This window comes from Thalassophryne amazonica, chromosome 7 (genome assembly GCF_902500255.1).
Source record: "Thalassophryne amazonica chromosome 7, fThaAma1.1, whole genome shotgun sequence".
NCBI classification, from domain to species: domain Eukaryota; kingdom Metazoa; phylum Chordata; class Actinopteri; order Batrachoidiformes; family Batrachoididae; genus Thalassophryne; species Thalassophryne amazonica.
Window position 1 is genome coordinate 5,419,655 of NC_047109.1, and position 21,344 is coordinate 5,440,998.

Genomic DNA, 21,344 nt, shown 5'->3' on the forward strand with positions numbered 1-21,344 from the left:
CGAAGGAATGGAGTACTAAGGCCCTGGAAATTGGACAGGCTTTGAATGACCGCCAACGTGCCGGCAGGCCCACCCCTTCGCAAGAACTGAACCAACGCCCCTTTTTTGGCACCGGAAGTGGGGCGGAGCCAGGCTGAAAGGGACAGACAACCAGAACCAAAGATCCCATTCAAGGTTGGACAGAAGGTGTGGGTGAGAGCTCGAGATCACCCAACCAACACTGCTGTTAAACCTAAGTATGAGACCACAGATACGATAGTAAAGATACTGGATAGTAACACAGTAGAGTTGAAGAGGAAAGGAATCCAAGGAGTGGAGCAGCTGAAGCCAACTCCTAACTAGACGAAACCAGGAGTTAAATATGGCCACAGACACCCAAGATCTTCCACCCTTCGTCAGAATGGCCACTGTCAATGGGGTGGTTGCCTTAAGAAGAACAAGAGAAGGCCTCTGGGCAGGCAGAGCCCTGAGGATACTATCTCATGCAAAGAAAGGATTTTTATCCAATGAAAAGGAGTTATTACAGTGGAAAAAAGTTGAGAATCACTGTGTGATTTGTCGTGGAGATGTACCGCTGACGGTCCAATGGTCGGGACCTGGAGTCAGAAAACCCCCAATTCCAAATGGGGCAAAATATGAATTCAAGCAATTACTTCACAAGCCGGTGAAGGTTTTGGATGCACTGGTATGTGGGATATGCCGACTAACCCACTTGCCAAGAATGGTCTTTTACACCCAGTGGGACATACGTGGAGACAATGTGGATATGCAGGTGTGTTCATGCTATTGGAATGGACATAACATCGAGTATTGCCTGGTATGTAAAGCCAAACTCATATGGGAAGATTACTGCATGTGGTAAAAGCAGATGGATGGCAAGTGAGAAGGTTTTTAGACCCTCTGAGGACCTTTCACACCGATGAAACATGCTGGGCTAATCCTGCAGCAACAACTGCGCTTGATCAAGCTGAGGGGAATCAAGGCGGCGGTGATGTGAGTCCAACGGCCCCAAGTGTTTATTTGATGTTGGATACAACTGGAGCAGGAGGAAGTGACCAAGCTGCAGGAGGTAGTGAACGAAAGCCGTCTTTGTTGCATGAAGCTATACAACAAAGTTGGTCCCAGGGTCCAGAGTATGGGCAAACTTATGACCCTCCAATAGATGCAATACAAATTCCACTTGTGTTCAGAGTGTATAGAAATCCGGAGCGACGCGGATATACAGACATGATGGAATGACTGACTGATGATCAACAGCAAAAAGCCCAAGAAGAAGGATGGCTCGGCCCTTGGGAATTGACAACTTGGGCCAAATTGATAGAGGAAGTTCTCAAAAACCCAGAAATTCTACTGGAAGATGCAGAAGAGGTGCCACAAGAAAAAGGGGGCAGAGAAACTCTCATGTTTTATTTCACCACTGGATTAGACGCCTGGGGAAATAAAGCAGCAAAACCAAAGAAGAAGTCAGCCGTGTACCACGTGACACCCGAGGAATGGGTGAGGAAAAGGAGGATACAATCGAGAGGGGGAATGGCTAGCAGAGCGGACACTCCTAGTAGGCCGGACCAAACAATTAGGGTGCGGCTCACAGTGCTGATGGTTTTGATTCCCTATGTGGGGGTTTATTCTGTCGGAGCACACGTTGAACTCCTGGAGGAACAACAGCAGTCAAACCAAACGACTCAAGGTGAGGAAAAATCAAGAACGTCTCGGAATCGCTGGATGTTTCCCTCCATTTTCCGCGGGACAAATAAGAAGTAAAAAGAAGCGGCTGTTTGCAAAATGTCGCAAGGACCAAGTGTAAATAGAATACCCGTTATTAATAATCGAGGAAGATTTGGACCCTACATACAACATGTCCTCGGTGCTGAAAAACTATACTTAAATTGGCCAGAAAAAGACTTTGAAGAAGAAAACTGGAAACTAGCATCTAAAGGATATTTTGTCTCACACTATGAATATAAAAGAGATGCCGAATTAACAGAGACAACAGGACAAAGGATACTTTCTGACCGAGTGCTGAACGATGCAAGTCTGCGGTATTGGTATATATACGGACGCCGAAAAATGTCCCACTCGATTCCAAGTTGTCCAGATACATACCCATGGATATTAAATGTGGTTTACCTACAAATCAACGGCCTAAGATTCACAGTGAGATGGGGGATTAATTACGTTGAGCCACTCCAAGGAGTCTACGCTGAAATGTACCTCAACCAGTACTTGATCTGGACGACAAGCCCCAACATGAAACGTCAATTTAACAGACGACTGCAAGACCCAAGATATCCCGTATTGGATAACCAAACATTAAATTTAAGAATTGTTGAAAAACCTCTGGACTGTGAGGGCCTCCTGCCCCCAACCATACCACCAGTTTTTGAAAACCAACACTTCATTTTCCTCTACAAAAGAGGGGTCTGGAACTGTAATCAGGCAATGAAGATTCAGCTTCAAATTGAGCCTACGGATCAAGAGGATAAGCCTACAGTTCCCCTTTATGTGGCCCTATCACAATCCAGGTATTCTGGATACCGGTTTTGGCAGTCTTGGCAAGATCTATGGAGCTATGTACACCCAAATCGAGTACAGAGAGTCCCTGAGGGACCCCTCCCTAAACCTGATAGAGTGATTGTTACGATGTGGAAATGGGCATGGAAAGGAATGGATTCAGAACTTAACCACCCATCTCCCATCTACACTCATCTCATTAAGAGACAACAACTGTTCCCTATGGTGGTGTATCTTGGCAAGAAAAGGAGACCGATGGCGGAGTAACAACTCACTCTGAATCATGCTGCGGACCTTCAAATTGGATGAAAACAATGTAAATAGTCTACGCTCCGGGCCGAGGGGACTTACACCATATTTGGAATTACCCTACAAGAAAATATGTTTAAGCTGGCCGCAAAAGGATTACAAAGAAAAAGGATGGTTGCTGGGAGCCGGAGGATATTTTGTAGATAATGACTCATATACAAGAACTGCTGACCTTGCAGCGCCTGGAATATACACTCCTCTAGAACCTATCGTGGAAAAAGTTGGGCAACACTGGAATTGCCCCGGGGTCGGATGGAAGTTTTACCCAATTCCCCGGTGTCCAAACATATACCCCTGCATCTTGAATGTAGTGTATATACAGAAAAGGGGCTACAGATTTAAAATAAGATGGGGACCTAATTATGTTGATCCATTACAAGGAATGTATGTGGATATTTGGCTCGGATCTTTCCAGATTTGGACCAGTAGTCCCTACATGTTTAAAAGACTTCAGAAAAAAGAAGCACAATCAGCTTTTTATTTGATTGAGAACCAAACTTTGCCAATATGTACAACAGTACAGTACGTTGACATCGAAAAAGGTGGAAGTGTTCCGCCTATTAGAAGTGGATGGCGAACCAGAGTACTAGTGGGGCTTTGGCAGCCCCCAAAGGCTATACTGATACGACTTGACATAAAGTCGGGAAGAGGATTATTTCGAAGATTAACTCCTCTGTACTCTGTGATAGCACAGTATCTCTACAATGGAGAGACATATTGGAACGCCTATGAGGACATCTTGCACCTACGTAGAGAATTGAATCCTGCATCTTCACAGTGTTTCTTCACACTCCAGGGACCACCGCCTGAAATGAAGGAAGTGACAGTTGTCACTTGGCAATGGGCGTGGCGAGGACTGGATATTAGACTCCCGTGGCCATCTCCCTTGTTAAACATTCTTCTTCAGCAACGAGCATCCAGTGTCCCTGGTGAGAGCACGAGACAAACAACAACACCTAAGATCATCTATCTCCGAGATGGGAGAACCACAGGAAGACAACGTGATCACCACGCAACCCCGAAGGATCAACGACAGACCAAGAGAAAGAGAATCTGGCATAGAAATGCCACTGCTGCAACAACCTCGAGGGCAGGAGCCGCTGCCACCAGTACCAAGTGAATTCTACTACGAAAATGTTGGAATAAGGCAGCACCAACAGCAGCAACAAAGCTGGCCATGGAAGAAAAAGTGCCTCCAATGTTGGAGTTGGATGGCCCGACTTACAGCATTATTAGTCGGCATTGCTGTACTTCTGGCTATCCTGTACCATTATGGTAGTACGCCCTGGACCTTAACCCATATCAGGGTCCAGTACGCAACAACTAAAACTTTTCAACAAACATGTTGGGGAGTTGAATCAAGAAACACCTACATGATATGAGACCAGAATTCTACAGAGAAATGGGCAAAAATGAAGAACCTAACTCAGCACATGCAAAAGAACAAGTGGCTGCAATACTTGAACGACAGTGAAGAATTTCCAACCGTCACTACCAATCACAACCTGACCACCGGAGCAGAAATCCTACAAAACCTACAAGTGAGGGATAAAGAGATCATCGTGGCAACCATCTTACGGTTAAAACAAAAAGAGCGAAGAGAAGTAGGCTGCACTTGGATAAGACCTGAACCTGGCGAGCCAGCCTGGTATTGCTCATGGGGATGTAGAGTACTACTGGGCTATCGAGCAGGATATTGGGAAAAAGAAGCTGTTTTTCCAGCATTACCAAGACATGATGTTTGCAGAATGATAATGCCTACCTGGAAACATTGGGGAAATTATAACCTCACCTGTGACAACACCCGCAGCAGAGTGCCGAAAGTGGATACTACATCTACAATAATCCCTCCGTTGAACAACTTTACCGACATAGAAGCAGGAATATCATACTCCAAACCTACCATCATCTCACCAGAAGGATCGGTGGGATCCACAAAGATATCACCAACCCAGAGAGGAACTAAATTACTCCCTGCATCGCCAACACAAGATACACAGCGAGTATTAGAACCAAAAGTTAAAATTAATGATAATGAAGTTAGAAAGAGATGGAAGGAGCTTAATGATTATTGTGTAAAAGAAAAAATAGCAAAATTAGATAGATGTTATTGGAATCGACCTATTGGATGTAAATCTCAAAATTACATGGTGCTTACAACAGTTACTGATTTGATAGACAGGATTGTTTGGAGACAAATACAAGAGGCAAAACATGATGATTGGCTTAACGACACCTTTCCGTGGGTCTGGAGCGTTTCGCTGAGACACTTCGAGGGAAATTTTCCAAAGGGATACATGTGGACTGGGCATAGTTTGAAAGGTCCATATAAAGCAAATTTTTATGTGCAAAAACTACCAAAACCTGATGAGCTAAAGGTCAGTACCACAGGATGATTTTGACAAAATTGATCAATGCGTGGCGCATAAAATTTATGTAAGCTTACATGAGACAGAATACCATAGTAGTTTGGCTGCTGGTTCTGGTAAATCCCCCTGATGCCCCATAGACCAAATTAAGGCAGAGAATTGGCTAAGATGGGTATATAACTGTACAAAGTTGTTACAGATTCCAACCATTAAGGGGACCCTTCAAGCATGGAAGGAAGGACTTAAGCGTAGTGAGGATGTTACCTGGTGGGGAATGGAGAGAGTTGAAATTGAAGATTGGGTATTCCCCTGTTTAGATCAAAGTGATAATTATTGGGTTAGATATCAATACATCGCCACGGTCTACTCCAGAGATAGAGATACTTGGTCTGGTTTACTCTGGAGACCAGATCCTTATGTTACGCCACGGCCATGGAAAATGATTTGTAATAAGCTTAACACTACATGCACAATAAGCCTTGCCCGTCAAAATTGTAGAAATGTTCCTGGCTGGGAGGGATATTGTGATGCTTACTATGACGGCGAGTATGACACTTATGGCCATCAAACGGTTTGGGAGAAGAATGGTGCTGGCGAATGGATAAGAGCTTTTCCACCCAACGTTGGCTGTGCAAAGGCTGTCCTGGCACATGGAATGTCGAGAAGGAGGCAGATCCTAGGTCACATAGTGCCATTTGTTGGAGATCCTGTGATAATGCTTGAAGAAGGATATGCTTTCAAGAAAGGTTTGTGTGAAGGACAAGAAATTGTCGGTTATGAATGGTTGGGGCCCAATCGGATTTACAATAATGGTACATGTGAATCGCCTGCAGAACATTGGATTAGCTGTGGAGAAGGAAGAAGTCGGCATGAATGTTCTTGGTGGGAAAGAACGCAAATAGTCGCTGGAGAAGCCATCACCACTTTCGCTGCAGAGACTGGAGAAATCATTAAAGAAGGTCTCGAAGTAGTGACTGGTTGGATTGGACATTTGTTTGGGTATCTTTGGCCCTATCTGTTAACCATAATAGGATTAATTATTGCTGCAGTAATTGGATATGTTTTGCTAAAAGGAAGTTTCGCAGCCGCCCTGCGCTTGTGTGGGAGGAGCACACAACGCAGTGAAACAGAGCCCCTCCTCCGTTAGGGGAGGAGCTGTGGGACCTACAAAGCTCGACGCCGAGACACGCCCTGTTCATTCTGCCTTGGGGGAGCGAAGGAGGAAGAAGCATCTACATAACAGCACACCAACTTAAGAAGATAAGTAAAGAAAATAAGAGAGCACAATGTCCAACAATACTGGCGGCATAACTGACACCATCTTCAAAGTGAGTAGAGTGGAGTTTATTGCACTACTGTTAATATGGCTGCTATACTGCTGTGTCGGCCATTGGGACTTACAACAACCACTACGAATAGTAACGCTACTACATGGATGTGTCAGATTGGCGATCATCAATCTGCACTACGGGCAGAGTGACTTAGGGTTGTCTTTATTCATCACCCACGTCCTCGGTCGCTTTAATCTCCAGTTTGACTGTTGGGGAATATGGCAGTACACATCGATTACAATTTGGATGGTGATAGATATGACAGCAATCTTTTACGCCCCAGCAGTAATAGCTGACATTGTGTGCGAAGCTGTGATGGCCTTGACCCTATTGGCGTACATAGCTACGTTAACTGGAGCCGTACAACGCAAGAAACCCTGGCTCTACAAACTTGGACTAATCATAATTTGGGCTTTAGGATGGGGAATATTATCATCCTTATACTGGCTGTCCATGGTTAGTCAACTACTCCTGCTGTTATGGTTTACAACCTATGATGCTTGCTTCCCGCGTACAGCTTCTTCAGCTACTACGGGAATGGTAACGTCATCACCATCCCAATCTCCTACGGTGATCATGAGGCAGCTCTGGCGTGCATCTGAATAATCCCGACAAACTCTTTTGCTTGCTTGCAATATAATCATTAAAAGACTAATGTTTCCTCTTACACTGTAGGGGGATATAAGATGTATTAATTGTCAAGCCACCCTGGAACAAGCGATCTACCTCTGGGAGGTAACACCGACTCTGTGGTGCCCGACGTGTTACAGCAACAACTTCGCTGTCCAAGTGGCACGAGGAATAATGGGACGGAAGGATACATCTTTTGTGCCCCAGGTACCAACAGCAACATACCTGAAAATTGAGGCTGAGGCAACCGTGATTTGGCATTCCCTTGTGGTTGATCAAATACGAGCTGACACTATAGTGTCTCCAGAAGGATATACGTATTGCCCCGTGTTTTCTAAAATGTGGATGTACCCTACGGGAATAAGATTTTCCACATCTCATCTTGCCGATGGCCGGATCGTGGCCATTGGTCCTTCACTACCACCAGTTCCACGTTCATCTCCACAGCACACTGTGGAGGTTGGAGTGCAGACCGAGGATATAAACTGGTGTTTGGAGGCCCTCACGCAGGTGTTCCTGGAGGAACACCTTCAACAGCCCGAGCCTGAGGATATTCACGCTGAAGCTTCACCTCAACGGAAGGATACATCACCACCACGACCATCTACACCAGAGGTACCGTGTTATACACCTGTGACCCCCGCTTCACCATGTGCATCATCGTTCCCTGACGGATTATCATCTCAGGAATATGAGGCGACACCATCTCCATCGGAATTACCATCGCAAGCATCGCAACTGGAGGAGCAGCCTTCTGACGGCGACAGCAATCTACAGATGGGCGAGGAGGAGTACGTGGTGCTGGACGAGTGTCGTTCAACTCCAGCGCCTCCTGTTCTGTCACCGATGGTGGATGAGAAAGAAGTGCTTACCCTTCACCCTATCGACGACGACGGGGATGTTTTTATGGAAGTATAAAGAGATCGGCAGAGCTTCAAGTCATGGAGGGGGTGTCAAGAAAGATGACTTTAAGCTTGCTTTCAGCTTGTTTTCATCTTGGAATATAATACGTGCCGTTGGATTAATACACACGTTGTTGGAATAAATTGAACAGTGTTTGGTACTTTCCTGGAGTAAGTGAGGTCATACCGGACTTTTCCATTGCAGATGGAGAGGCCCACGGGATGAACTCAGTGGTGAAGACGATGGAATATGTCTAAGATGATTTTGAAATGACAAAGTATGATCAAATGAAGTATTAATGTGTTAAAAGTAATATCTAAGAATGATTCCAACATAACAAGTAAGAGTTGATTAGAAAATGTATGTTACAAATAAGTAAAATGAATGATTATATGAGTTGTTTTTCATGCAGTCACAAGAAAGAGGAAAGTGTTGTTTTTCATAAAGGGTGCAGCTACAGAGAAAAGAGGAACTGAAAGAAGTTGTTTTTGTGCAGAGGGGAAGTTAATGATGTTGCAAGCGAGGCCAGAAGAGCTGATGATAAAAACAACTGTTCAGAACATTAAGATGTAATAAGATATGAAATGAATAATAATGAATGAAAATGTTGTATATGATCATATGAATTGTTTTTATGTGAAAAAGAGTTGAAATTGAAATGATTGAATATGATTAAATGTGATTGATGTGACATGATTTAGAAAGTATGAATTCTCGGAAAAGATGTGTTAAACAGAAAAACAGGAAACTTGCACAATAGATTTACTGACAATCGGGACATCAGTTACCGGCAGCCCGGACATGAGTTCTCCAGATGGCTGCCAGTAAAAGAAGGGGTAAGGGGGGAGGTTTTGAATTACCATCATCCCCATGGTTACCAAGAGCAACTCAACAAGAGTTTTCGTATAAAAACTGTACAACAACAGGAAACGGGGTTATTCTTCCAGGGAGAGGTGCTGTTGTCACTTCTCCGCTGCTACGAGGAGATCACAAGACTTGACCATCTTGTGAGCTGCAATTGGAATCGAGGAGCGAGAGGATTGGAGACATAAGAGATTATTTGAGAGAGTTTTCAACTCCCACTCAGGCCGTCCAGTCACGGAGTAGCAGAGCATTGAAGAATAATCACTGGCCTTAAGTCTGAGTGGGGAAGTTTCAACGTTTTCTCTCTCATGGAGCATCATATCTTTCCAGAATGGATTAGATCAACTTTTGGTTGATTGAAGAAGGAATAAACTCTTATTTGGATTTATTTCCTGAAGGATATAAACTCTTATGTGGATTATTTCCTGAAGGATTACAACATCACAAGGACCGTGGTCAGCTAACAACTAAGAGCTGATGAAGAGGAGACCAAGTTCATCGAACTGGGGATTTTAACATCAAAAAACCTCCTTCCCTCACTCCTAGAAAATTTGTTGAGAAGTTAATCCAGTCCAGTCAGAGTAAGATCAGATAGCATTATTGAATCAAAAACAAAAATCTCTGCCAATTATTATTCTGATTATATTTGAATTACTGTTGTGAAATTATCATCATATAACCGATTTTGATTATGTTGTCAGCACTTGCAAAACCTGCAATAAATTTCCAAGCATGCAGTTAAAGTGTTACAGCTCGGACATTGGATTTATTGATTCTTCTTAAGGTATAAAAGTTAATGTTTTTTGGGTGTATAACATCAAAAAGTGCTCTAAAAGGTTAGTCTGGTTTTTAACAAAATTAACGCATCCTGGGGACTCGCTGTACGAGTCACTAAATTTAAAATCTAGCAACATTCCAAGAGCCCTGATCCATAAGAGGAGAGCTGCCGTTAACGGGCGTGGCCGGCTCGTATCCTGGTTCCAGAAGGAGGCTATTCGACCGGGGTGCGAGATCAGCGTCAGCGGGGTGGACGTCCGGATGGAGGCAGTGAGCGGCTAGACGAATCTCCTCGCCACCAGCTTAAACAGCCTTTGTGCAGCCCCGCCGGGTAATACCCGCGGAGACACGAAGGTTGGACCCCAGAGACGGAGAGCTGGTCTTATATAAAGCGGGATATATGAAGTTGAAATAGCTGATGGTTGGGTGTAATTGTAATTTAACCTTTATTTAACCAGGTTAGTCCCATGGGCAATTATAGTTTCCAATTCACCTAACTTGCATGTCTTTAAATGTGGGAGGAAACCGGAGAACCCGGAGGAAACCCACACAAACACAGGGAGAACATACAGTCTCTACACAGAATGGCCACAGGTGGGAATCAATCCCATGACAGTCTTGCTCTGAGGCCACTGTGCTAACCACAAAGCCACCATGCTTATTAATCTATAAGATACAGACAGATATCAGGGGTGGTGGACAAGTGTTTAGTGCACTTGGTTTCAGTGCTGAAGGTTCCTGGTAAGAACCCCACCCCTGCCACATTTCACTGTGGCATCTGGTGTACAACTTGAAAAAAAGGACACAAAAAATTTGGCAGGAAAAACAGCCATCAAATGATGAAGACAGATAGTGAGGAACAAAGCTGCAGAACAATGGCACATGTTCAGATTGAGATGCTGTACAGCTTCCACAGTGTGAAGGAGTCAGGTGGCACACCAGCAAGCACCTGTGTGGAACCCACACACACTTACCTGGTGCATCTTTGACTTAGCCATCTCAATCCAAGCTGAAAGCTCGGCCTTCTGGTTGGTCCCATCTTTGTTTGAACTGCTGTTCTGAAATTGAAACAGAAAACTGTCATTAGGTCCATCAAACAAACCGATATACTGATGCAGGTTCCAAGAGTCAGAACTGAATTGGTGAAAAAAGGCTTTTGAAGTTGCTGCCCCGTCCACATGGCACATTTTGCAGAAGGATTTCAAATTGACACATCTTGTAACTTTGGGGGAATTTAAAACAATCATAAAGGACAGAGAAATAAGGACAATCCTGTTTTTTGAATGTGTGTGTCTTGTGTTTGATGTAACCACTTTGCTTTTGTGCTGCCGAGGTTTTAATCTCAATGAGTTTTTTTACCTGGTTAAATAAAAGGTATATATATATATATATATATATATATATATATATATATATATATATATACACACAGTAGTGTTCAGAATAATAGTAGTGCTATGTGACTAAAAAGATTAATCCAGGTTTTGAGTATATTTCTTATTGTTACATGGGAAACAAGGTACCAGTAGATTCTCACAAATTCAACAAGACCAAGCATTCATGATATGCACACTCTTAAGGCTATGAAATTGGGCTATTAGTAAAAAAAAAAAGTAGAAAAAGGGGTGTTCACAATAATAGCAGTGTGGCATTCAGGCAGTGAGTTTGTCAATTTTGTGGAACAAACAGGTGTGAATCAGGTGTCCCCTATTTAAGGATGAAGCCAGCACCTGTTGAACATGCTTTTCTCTTTGAAAGCCTGAGGAAAATGGGACGTTCAAGACATTGTTCAGAAGAACAGCGTAGTTTGATTAAAAAGTTGATTGGAGAGGGGAAACCTTATACGCAGGTGCAAGTCAGTCAGTAACAGCAGTCAGTAACGGTTACTTTTTTAGACCAAGCAGAGGGAAAAAATATGTAATCACTCAATTCTAAGGAAAAAATTATGGAATCATGAAAAACAAAAGAACGCTCCAACACATCACTAGTATTTTGTTGCACCACCTCTGGCTTTTATAACAGCTTGCAGTCTCTGAGGCATGGACTTAATGAGTGACAAACAGTACTCTTCATCAATCTGGCTCCAACTTTCTCTGATTGCTGTTGCCAGATCAGCTTTGCAGGTTGGAGCCTTGTCATGGACCATTTTCTTCAACTTTCACCAAAGATTTTCAATTGGATTAAGATCTGGACTATTTGCAGGCCATGACATTGACCCTGTGTGTCTTTTTGCAAGGAATGTTTTCACAGTTTTTGCTCTATGGCAAGATGCATTATCATCTTGAAAAATGATTTCATCATCCCCAAACATCTTTTCAATTGATGGGATAAGAAAAGTGTCCAAAATATCAACGTAAACTTGTGCATTTATTGAAGATGTAATGACAGCCATCTCCCCAGTGCCTTTACCTGAAATGCAGCCCCATATCATCAATGACTGTGGAAATTTACATGTTCTCTTCAGGCAGTCATCTTTATAAATCTCATTGGAACGGCACCAAACAAAAGTTCCAGCATCATCACCTTGCCCAATGCAGATTCGAGATTCATCACTGAATATGACTTTCATCCAGTCATCCACAGTCCACGATTGCTTTTCCTTAGCCCATTGTAACATTGTTTTTTTCTGTTTAGGTGTTAATGATGGCTTTCGTTTAGCTTTTCTGTATGTAAATCCCATTTCCTTTAGGCGGTTTCTTACAGTTCGGTCACAGACGTTGACTCCAGTTTCCTCCCATTCGTTCCTCATTTGTTTTGTTGTGCATTTTCGATTTTTGAGACATATTGCTTTAGGTTTTCTGTCTTGACGCTTTGATGTCTTCTTTGGTCTACCAGTATGTTTGCCTTTAACAACCTTCCCATGTTTGTATTTGGTCCAGAGTTTAGACACAGCTGACTGTGAACAACCAACATCTTTTGCAACATTGTGTGATGATTTACCCTCTTTTAAGAGTTTGATAATCCTCTCCTTTGTTTCAATTGACATCTCCCGTGTTGGAGCCATGATTCATGTCAGTCCACTTGGTGCAACAGCTCTCCAAGGTGTGATCACTCCATTTTAGATGCAGACTACGAGCAGATCTGATTTGATGCAGGTGTTAGTTTTGGGGATGAAAATTTACAGGGTGAATCCATAATTTATTCCTCAGAACTGAGTGGGTCCATATTTTTTTCCCTCTGCTTGGTCTAAAAAAGTAACCATTACTGACTGCCACAATTTTGTTTTCTTGATTTCTTATAGTGTTTCTTAAAGCCAGAAAGTTGCCATTTGAAATGACTTTAGTTTGTCATGTCTGTGATCTGCTTTTTTTCTACAAAATTAAACAACTGAATGAACATCCTCCGAGGCCGGTGATTCCATAATTATTGCCAGGGGTTGTAGATAAGCCTGGAGTGTTGTAGCTGAGCAGTGAAAACCACTTTTAACAGTTCCACTTGAACAGCCAAATCCCAATTATGAATTTAGAATATTCCCAATTATGAATTAAGAATATTCACCGGTCTCTGAAACCTTCAACTTCAACTGCAAGGCACGCATCAGCTCCAAGGTGTCATCCAATTTGCGACTGAGTTCAAGAGTCAATGCAGTCTGAGAATGCACTGCCTTGCCAACCTCGTTAATCATGACGGACAAGTGAGGGCCCGTGCATCTTGATGCCGCCGTCTTGCCAATTTTCCGGTTGGTCAGGGCAGCACATAAGCCAAAAAGTACCAGCCCTGCTGCCATGAGACCAAAAATGAATAAATCCTCGATGTCCTCAACGGAGAAAGGCGCCAAGCATGTAACACGCCAAGACCCCCAGGAGCTGAGGACACAGGCCCCAGGATACATTCCATCTGGGCAGGTATGATCCCCCGGTCCTGACCTTCTTGTAGAAAAAATGGTGTCAATAGCGTTCAGAGACCAGCTGATCAATTCCATGGTTAATCCAATAGTAGTCCAATAGATCCAGAATCCAATATAGTTTTGAGGAATTCACAGTATGGTGAAGTAGGGACTTGAAGGTTAAAGGCAGAGAGATAAGGGAGGGTGAAGGAGATGCAACCGCCCTCGTCGGAGTCCCAAGCATACATCTAAGCCTGGAACTTGGAGCTGTCATCTGACTCTGTAGGTCTCCCACCTGTGCCCACCTTTAGGCCGTGTCATGTAGAACTAAGATCCTCAATGAACAAAGACTGTGATCCTGAACTTTGATCTGAACTGGACTCCTGAATGAACTGCACCTTTGATCTAAACTCCAATCTGGAATGAACTGAGACTTTGCTTCTGAACTGAAAGCCTGAATGAACTGAACGTTGATTTGAACTGAACCTCTGAATGAACTATTCAGTTTAGCTTAGACTTATTTTCATTTCCAGATGTGTGCCCAAATGCACCTTCACTATCTCACCTGCCCTCTCTTTCTCCCCCACAGTCCCAGCAGCTCCGTAGGCTCACTCTCCTGGTTCCTGTCCCTGTCTTGTGGCTCTGTCTGTCCCAACCGTCGTGTCCTCATGGTCCATCCTCCTTTTGTCCCTCCACTGCGCAGTCCTTTGTTTAATAAACTCTTGTTTAAACTTCTTTGTCTGCCTTACTGCTCCTGCACTTGGGTCAACCATCCAAACCCGATTCCCGAACCGTAACAATTTCATAGCAAAGTCCAGCTTGTCATATTTACTGTAAATGTGAAATCCATAAATAGGTTTAAAAATTTCATTCCTACACTACCAGAAAAAGTGTGAATGCAGCTTTCCACGGGCGGCACAAGAAAAGTTTTATAGGGAGGGCAGGTGTTACATTTAAAAAATGTGCAAAAAGCAAAACAGCAAAAACGACAGCCCTACACTCTGTAATAACAACAATACAATATTACTGTAATTCCTAAGTGAAGTATAATAACATTCATTCTTATGTTTGTTCTGAGCTGTAGACACAGTAATTCAAAGTGTTCTCAAACCCACTTCCAAACTCTCCCTTGCAAACACTTTTGGCACTTGCCATGACTACAAGCAGAATTTGCTCTTTAGCTGCCCATTCTACAAAACTGTGGAGTGCTATGCCAAAAAGAAAAAATTGAGAATGCAAGTGGCTTAATTTTCCAGTATGAAATTATCAGATCTGTTATTTTAAAAAGTTTCAGTTACCGTACTTTCCGGACTATAAGTCGCACTTTTTTTTACATGTTTTGGCCGGGGGTGCGACCTATACTCCGGTGCGACTTATAAATGAAAAATATACCGGTAGGATCTCAATTAATTTACTGTAACAAAACAATTTTACGTGACAGAGTCGATCTATGTTTTAAAATGGCCACCGGAAAAGGAAATGCAATGCATCATGGGCACTGTAGTATGACGGCCATCCTATAGTTCACGCTGGTCGCGATAACCAATCAGAGAACAGAACTTTGGATGCGTATTCCTCACCTCACCCACAGCGTGTGAAGCTGACGAGCACGGTGCTTGCTGTTATTCCGGCATGGCGAACAGAACAGCTTCAACCCTTGGATATCAATGTGAGCAGAGTGTTTAAGTTGACGCTGAGAGCTGCGTGGGAGCACCAGGTGAGCGACGGTGGAGGATTAGCGTGTGCACTTGGAAGGAGCTGGCGTCGATGATTGTGAAAAGCGTTTGAAGCAGACGAACATGGTGTTTATTCCGGGACGGCTAACAAGACAGCTTCAACCCTTGGATATCAGTGTGAGCAGAGTTGACGCTGAGAGCTGCATGGGAGCACTGAGCGACGGCGGAGGATTAGCGTCTGCACTTGGAAGGAGCTGGCGTCGATGATTGTGAAAAGCGTTTGAAGCAGACGAACATGGTGTTTATTCCGGGACGGCTAACAAAACAGCTTCAACCCTTGGATATCAGTGTGAGCAGAGTTGACGCTGAGAGCTGCATGGGAGCACTGAGCGACGGCGGAGGATTAGCGTCTGCACTTGGAAGGAGCTGGATCGACACCGCTGGGAGGTCATGAGCTGCGCAGGTAGGCGCTGCATGGTTCGGCTCGCAATGTGGTCCGCAAAATACAAACATATCCGTAGGTAAAATGCAGCTCACGAGAGGGCACTCAAGGCTTGTGTGACTGTTCCTGCGACTTCTGACTACCATAGAAAAATAAAAATTTTAACGTTACTGATAACATAACAAGACAACGGAGAAGGCCCGAAAAATGCCACCAAAAAGAAAATCATACTCTGCAGATTACAAGTTGCGACTGGTGAAATATGCATCCGAAAATGGTAGCCGTCACAATATTATCATCTGAACTTTTCATGTTAACATACCTGTATGTCCATGGGACTTATAGTCCAGTGGACCTTATTTATGGTTTATTTTTCTTTATAATGGATAAAGTGGCTGGTGCGACTTATACTCCGGTGCGACTTATTTATGGTTTATTTTTCTTTATAATGGATAAAGTGGCTGGTGCGACTTATACTCCGGTGCGACTTATAGTCCGGAAAATACGGTACTTTGCATTATTGTGTGAAATAAATACCTAAAAAGCTATAAAAACTATGTGTTTTTATTGTTGGAGAAATAGTCTTAGAATGCATCACTTTCCAGGCGAGCATGTCTCCGGTCCCAACTATGGGGTGCTGTGGATTTGCAGTAGTTCCATCTGTATCCATTCTACAGCTCTGATTGGGTGATTAAGATTTTATTACTCCTCTCTTTATTCTGAGCACCTGGATGTTTCTTGTTTCATCTGGATGGTGGCTTTGACACTTATTGACCACGGGTCCCTATTTTCGCTGATCTTACAGTCTCAGGGTGGAAAACCTCAGGTGGAACTCGCCATGCATTGTGAGAAGTTTAGGTGTCTCAACATCTCTCCTCCTTTGGCCATCTTATTACTGTATTACTCTATGCTGGTCTGGCATACATGTTGATGGCATATTTCTACCTGGATATTTTTGTACTTCTGTTAACATCTGAAGGTACTTGGTTGTGGCTGTCCGCTTCGTGACGTCTTGGTGATTATGGATCCAGTTGGCCTTTGGGATACCAAGATACATGTTGCTGTGTGTCTGCAATCCTGCCTTCAGGTAACTTCATTCTCCGTCTTAATCGTGTTCCCCTGCTTTGGCACCATTCAGCCACACTTTCTCAGTTTGAATGTCACACTGATAACATTGTTGAATATCGTGGTGAGGTAGATCAATCAATGTCTCATTCACTCTGGCTGAAGGGCACCCTACTGCTGAACCAGTATCCATATCCACACTGATTACCTGGATGTGACGGTTTTCAGTGTGTGTAGACCAGCAGCGGAGACAGTGCATTGCCTTGGTATATGCCACAACTGAAGGTCATTTCTGTGATGGGCCTATAGTTCGCCCCAAGTGTTGTTGTCATCCACAGCCAAATCAGTTCCTGGGGAAGCCAATCAGTGCCTTTGAGTCAAACACTCCATTATTAATGTGGGGCCATTGAGTCGCAGGATTTATAGTCAAGCCAAGTCATGCTCAGGTTGATCGGTCTGGTCTTAAGAGTTCTGGGTGATTGCTCTGCCAGTCAGTGACTGTGCTGTGATCCTCTGCTGTTTGTAATGACATTTGATCTTTGTCATGTCCTGATTCGTGGTCCTGTTGAACTTAGCTGCAACCATGTCTGACAAGACTTCGTATGTTGTGGAGAGACGGGTTACTGGACAGTATTTCAAGGGTATTGTACCCATGTGGGAATCCTCCAAGACAAGTACTGTTCTGCCCTGTAATAACCAGCCAGGAATGGTCCTTGATGCGAGCAGCTGATTCATTTATGCTGACAGGTGCAAATGGAATGCTGTTAGCTTCGTCGTCCAGTAGAAGTGGATCATATCAGGTCCAGGTGCTATCCAGCTCTACATAATTGAGACACATTGCTGGATTTCTCCCTTGGTGACAATAACTGATCCTTGGTGACAATAACTGATTCTTGTTCTGGAAGATTGCGATCTTCTTGCAGTTCTATCAGTGACAAGGTATCAGTGTTACAGATGCCTCCTTCTTCAATCCAAGCTGAAACGATGAATTATTATTGACTATTCAATTAATCTACAACTACTTTGATAAATCAATTCATCCTTTTGGGTCATTTAAAAAATGTATCCAAATGCTTTGATGCTTTGTGAATATTGTCTGGTTTATTTTACTAGCTGCTTTAGTCCTTTCTGGCAGTAAACTGAATACCTTTGGGTTGTGGACCAAACAAGACATTTGAAAGCATCACCTTTCTTTCTGGATAACATATTTGACCATTTTCTGACATTTTATGGACCAACAACTATTTGACTAATTGAGAAAACAATCGATGGAATAAATGATTATGAAAATAATAAATAGCTGCAGCCCAATCTCACATATGCCTTTCCAGGATCAAAGGCCACCATTGCTGGCAACTGTGAGGACACTCTTGTAGCAAGAAGCCTGCAGTCGCCATTCAACCTCTACCTTAGTTATGTAGTAATCTCGCCAAGCCACTCTGCTAGTCTGACATTAACCCTCCACAGCCTCCCTGCCAGTGGAAGACATCACCCACCAATCTTTGCAGCCTTCCTCATCTTGGTGATTCAACGTTGAAAACCCAAAGTTGAATCGAGTGGGGGAATGTAGAGAGAAGCCAGCAGTCGCCATTCAACCTCCTAAGTTTGCATTAAGCAAAAGTCATAAAATCTGTCTTCAGAGAAACCCAATATTCACAGCACAATTCCAATAAAAACATACAACAGAAGGATTACCCTCAATGTTGTGATCACAATGAAGTTCCTCTGGTCAAAATTGGCTGCAGATGAACGGATTTCATGTTTTATGATGAAATTAATTCTATTCACCGTCACTAACCATCTCACGTTAATGAATACCAAAGTAAATTCCCTGATGATTAAGACGGAATTCATTCTTAAACTCCCGCAACTAAACCATGTTACCTGAACGTCATATATTAACTGCTCTGGGAACGTCATCATCATCAAATTGCTTTCTGTGATATGTCCTGTGATTTAACTCCTGACTGAGTTAAATACACGTTTTAAACGTGTGAAGATGTCTGTGATTAGTGTGGTTTTACAGAGGGGGTCAGACTTGACCTGTAGAACTTACTACTTTAAGATTAGAGACTGAGTTTAATATTTCCTATTGACTGACCCTAAAATCAGCAATATTATAACCTTGTTATAATATCATACAGGCATAGGTGATGCCCCCATTATTTGAGGTAAAATTATCCACAAGTGATAATTTCAAAATATCCTAAAACACATCTTCCCACTACACTCTGGATGGATGTCTGGAGAAGAGACCTTTGCTCCTTGGCGTAACTCTGGGCATGATTCTCATCATTCTCACGTTCTTCTTAGTAAGCTCAGGTGTCACAGGTGATTTGCTCAAATTTACTTCTTCCACAGACTCAGTTTCTTCCACAACATGTTCTGTCTGTGTTGGAAACTTTATATATCTAGCTACAAAGGTAACTCCCTTCTTAGTCAGTGTAGGTGTTGGTCTGCTCCTCAGCCACATCCCCACATCTAGTGTGTGTAGTCCCCCCTGTCTAACACTTTTTGCCTATTTTGATTAGCTGTTATGATTAAATATTATGTCTTTGGAAACATTTGCACTGGATAGGTCAATTGATGTCAGTGAAGTGTTGAGCGGTAACATGTGATCAGGGGACATGATGGTCTAGTGGTTAAGGTGTTAGGCTTGAGTCCAGAAGATCATGGGTTCAAATCCCCACCTGACTGGAAAATCACTAAGGGCCCTTGGGCAAGGCCTTTAATCACCTATTGCTCCCGGTGTGTAGTGAGTGCCTTGTATGGCAGCACCCTGACATTGGGGTGAATGTGAGGCATAATTGTAAAGCGCTTTGAGCGTCTGATTCAGATGGAAAAGCGCTATATAAATGCAGTCCATTTACCATTTACATGTCTGTATTCCAGCACTGTGTGACGGACTCAGCAGCAACTACCCAACATGGACTTACCTCTGCTTTGCCGTTCTTGCTGCTTCCTTGAACCGACAGTTTGTCCAGCATGGCAAGAAGATGGAGGGCCTTCTCTGGCTGGAAGCTGAGCAGGTACAGATCCACCAGCAGGAAGCACACGGCTTGAGCAAACTTCTCTTCTAGGACAAATAAGACATTGAATCCATACCAAAAACATTTTAAGCAACAGCTGATACCTTTATGTTTTTTGGACAGTTTCACTCCCTTGAAGAAAAACGTTTTTCTCCTCAGTGGTCCATGCCAGCATCCCTTCAACTTCACCATGATAAACACTACCAAAACTCACTTGCCAAAGTACTAGAATGGCACTTACTGGAATTCTATTTCTATTTCTACCTCATTTTCTTATTTATTGTATTGTTACAAGTATTATTATTATTGCTTATCCTTGCATATGCTGTTTGATGCACATTTTCCTCTACTCGCACCCATCTTGTATGTTTTTCTAAAGAGCTGACGTAACGTGAATTTCTCCACTGTGAGATCAATAAAGTCTTATCTTATCTTAATGCCACTGCCCTTTAGTTACTTTTCACTGTAGACTGAAAACATTTGGATTCAGAAGTTCAATGTGAGAAGACAGAATGTCAGATTTAATTCCTGGTATTTACACCTAAATGTGTTAAACAGACCAGTCAATACTTGTGTAAGGAAAAAAGTTGAGAGGGTGCTGAGAAAGGCTCCATCTCAGCACCTTATCCCAGCACTTTCTTAAAAATAAAAAGCTCTCCTCGTGGGATTTGTTTCCTCACAACAATAAACAGCAAGTGACTAGCTGTCAGAGTTTGAGTTTGGCCCTGTTTTGTTTTCATTTGCTAGTTCGCTTTGTCCTAGTCAGGTTGTTTTCCATGTTTGGTTATTCTCTTGCCGGGTTTTTGTCTGCCTGGGTTCTTATGTCCCTGTATCTCTTGTCGGTCTCTCCTGGTTCTTGGCGGTGGGTGTTTCCCTCACTGACCATGCCCCCATTCTGGAGCGTTCCTAACACACCTACGTTCAATCTGCATCTCATCACCCAGGTGTATATATAGTTCTCCAGAGTCCTCTGTCCTTCGCCAGATTGATGTGCCTAGTGCCTCTTTCTAGTTCAGTTCCTGTATTTTTGTCTTGCTTTGTCTGCCTCATCGTGCTTCTGACTACCTGCCTGTGTACCTCAACCACACCCTTGCCTGATGTTTGTGATACTGTTGCTCTGTTTGGACTGCTTCTGTGCGTACCGACTCCAGCCTGTCAACCGAGTAAACGCTTTAACTCCACTGAGCTGTGTACCTGCGTCCTGCATTTGTGTCCAGCCTGTCAAACCTGATACTAGCTTAGAATTCACGGTGATAAAAAGCACTCGCCCTCAGCAGGAACATGCATTCTGCTCACTCTGCAATCACAAAGGAGGTTTTACTATGCCTATCATCATTGATTTCATGTAACAACATAGCTGACTGCAGACAGAAACAGCAAAAACAAAGTTCTCCTGTGAGGGTGAGAACTTGTGATTGAACCTGATTGATTGCCTGAAATGGTACTGCAGTGACAGCACAGCACCTTTCTGAAAAGTACAGGGATTTTCAAATTAAAGCTCTCTGTGCTGCTACACAAAAAAGGCAAAATGCTCTGAAAAGGAGAGACACTGGATGCCCAGTGTTTGTCCTCTCGACAGCCACATGCAGCCCCAGCTGCCCCTCATGTTTTG

The 21,344-nt window shown here is 43.3% G+C and overlaps 1 protein-coding gene across 2 annotated transcripts in view; it reads right to left on the reverse strand.

Moving 5' to 3' along the window:
- The window catches only part of cnot10 (CCR4-NOT transcription complex, subunit 10), a 205,329-nt gene that overhangs the window by 131,612 nt on the left and 52,373 nt on the right, over positions 1-21,344 (reverse strand). Inside the window, exons 5-6 of one of the 2 annotated variants that reach the window (XM_034173745.1) lie at positions 19,640-19,779; positions 10,669-10,752 (exon numbers count right to left, since the gene is read on the reverse strand). In XM_034173745.1, the coding sequence (XP_034029636.1) occupies positions 10,669-10,752; positions 19,640-19,779 (224 nt within the window). The remainder of the gene's footprint in view (positions 1-10,668; positions 10,753-19,639; positions 19,780-21,344) is intronic. The other variant, XM_034173746.1, reaches the window with a different exon arrangement.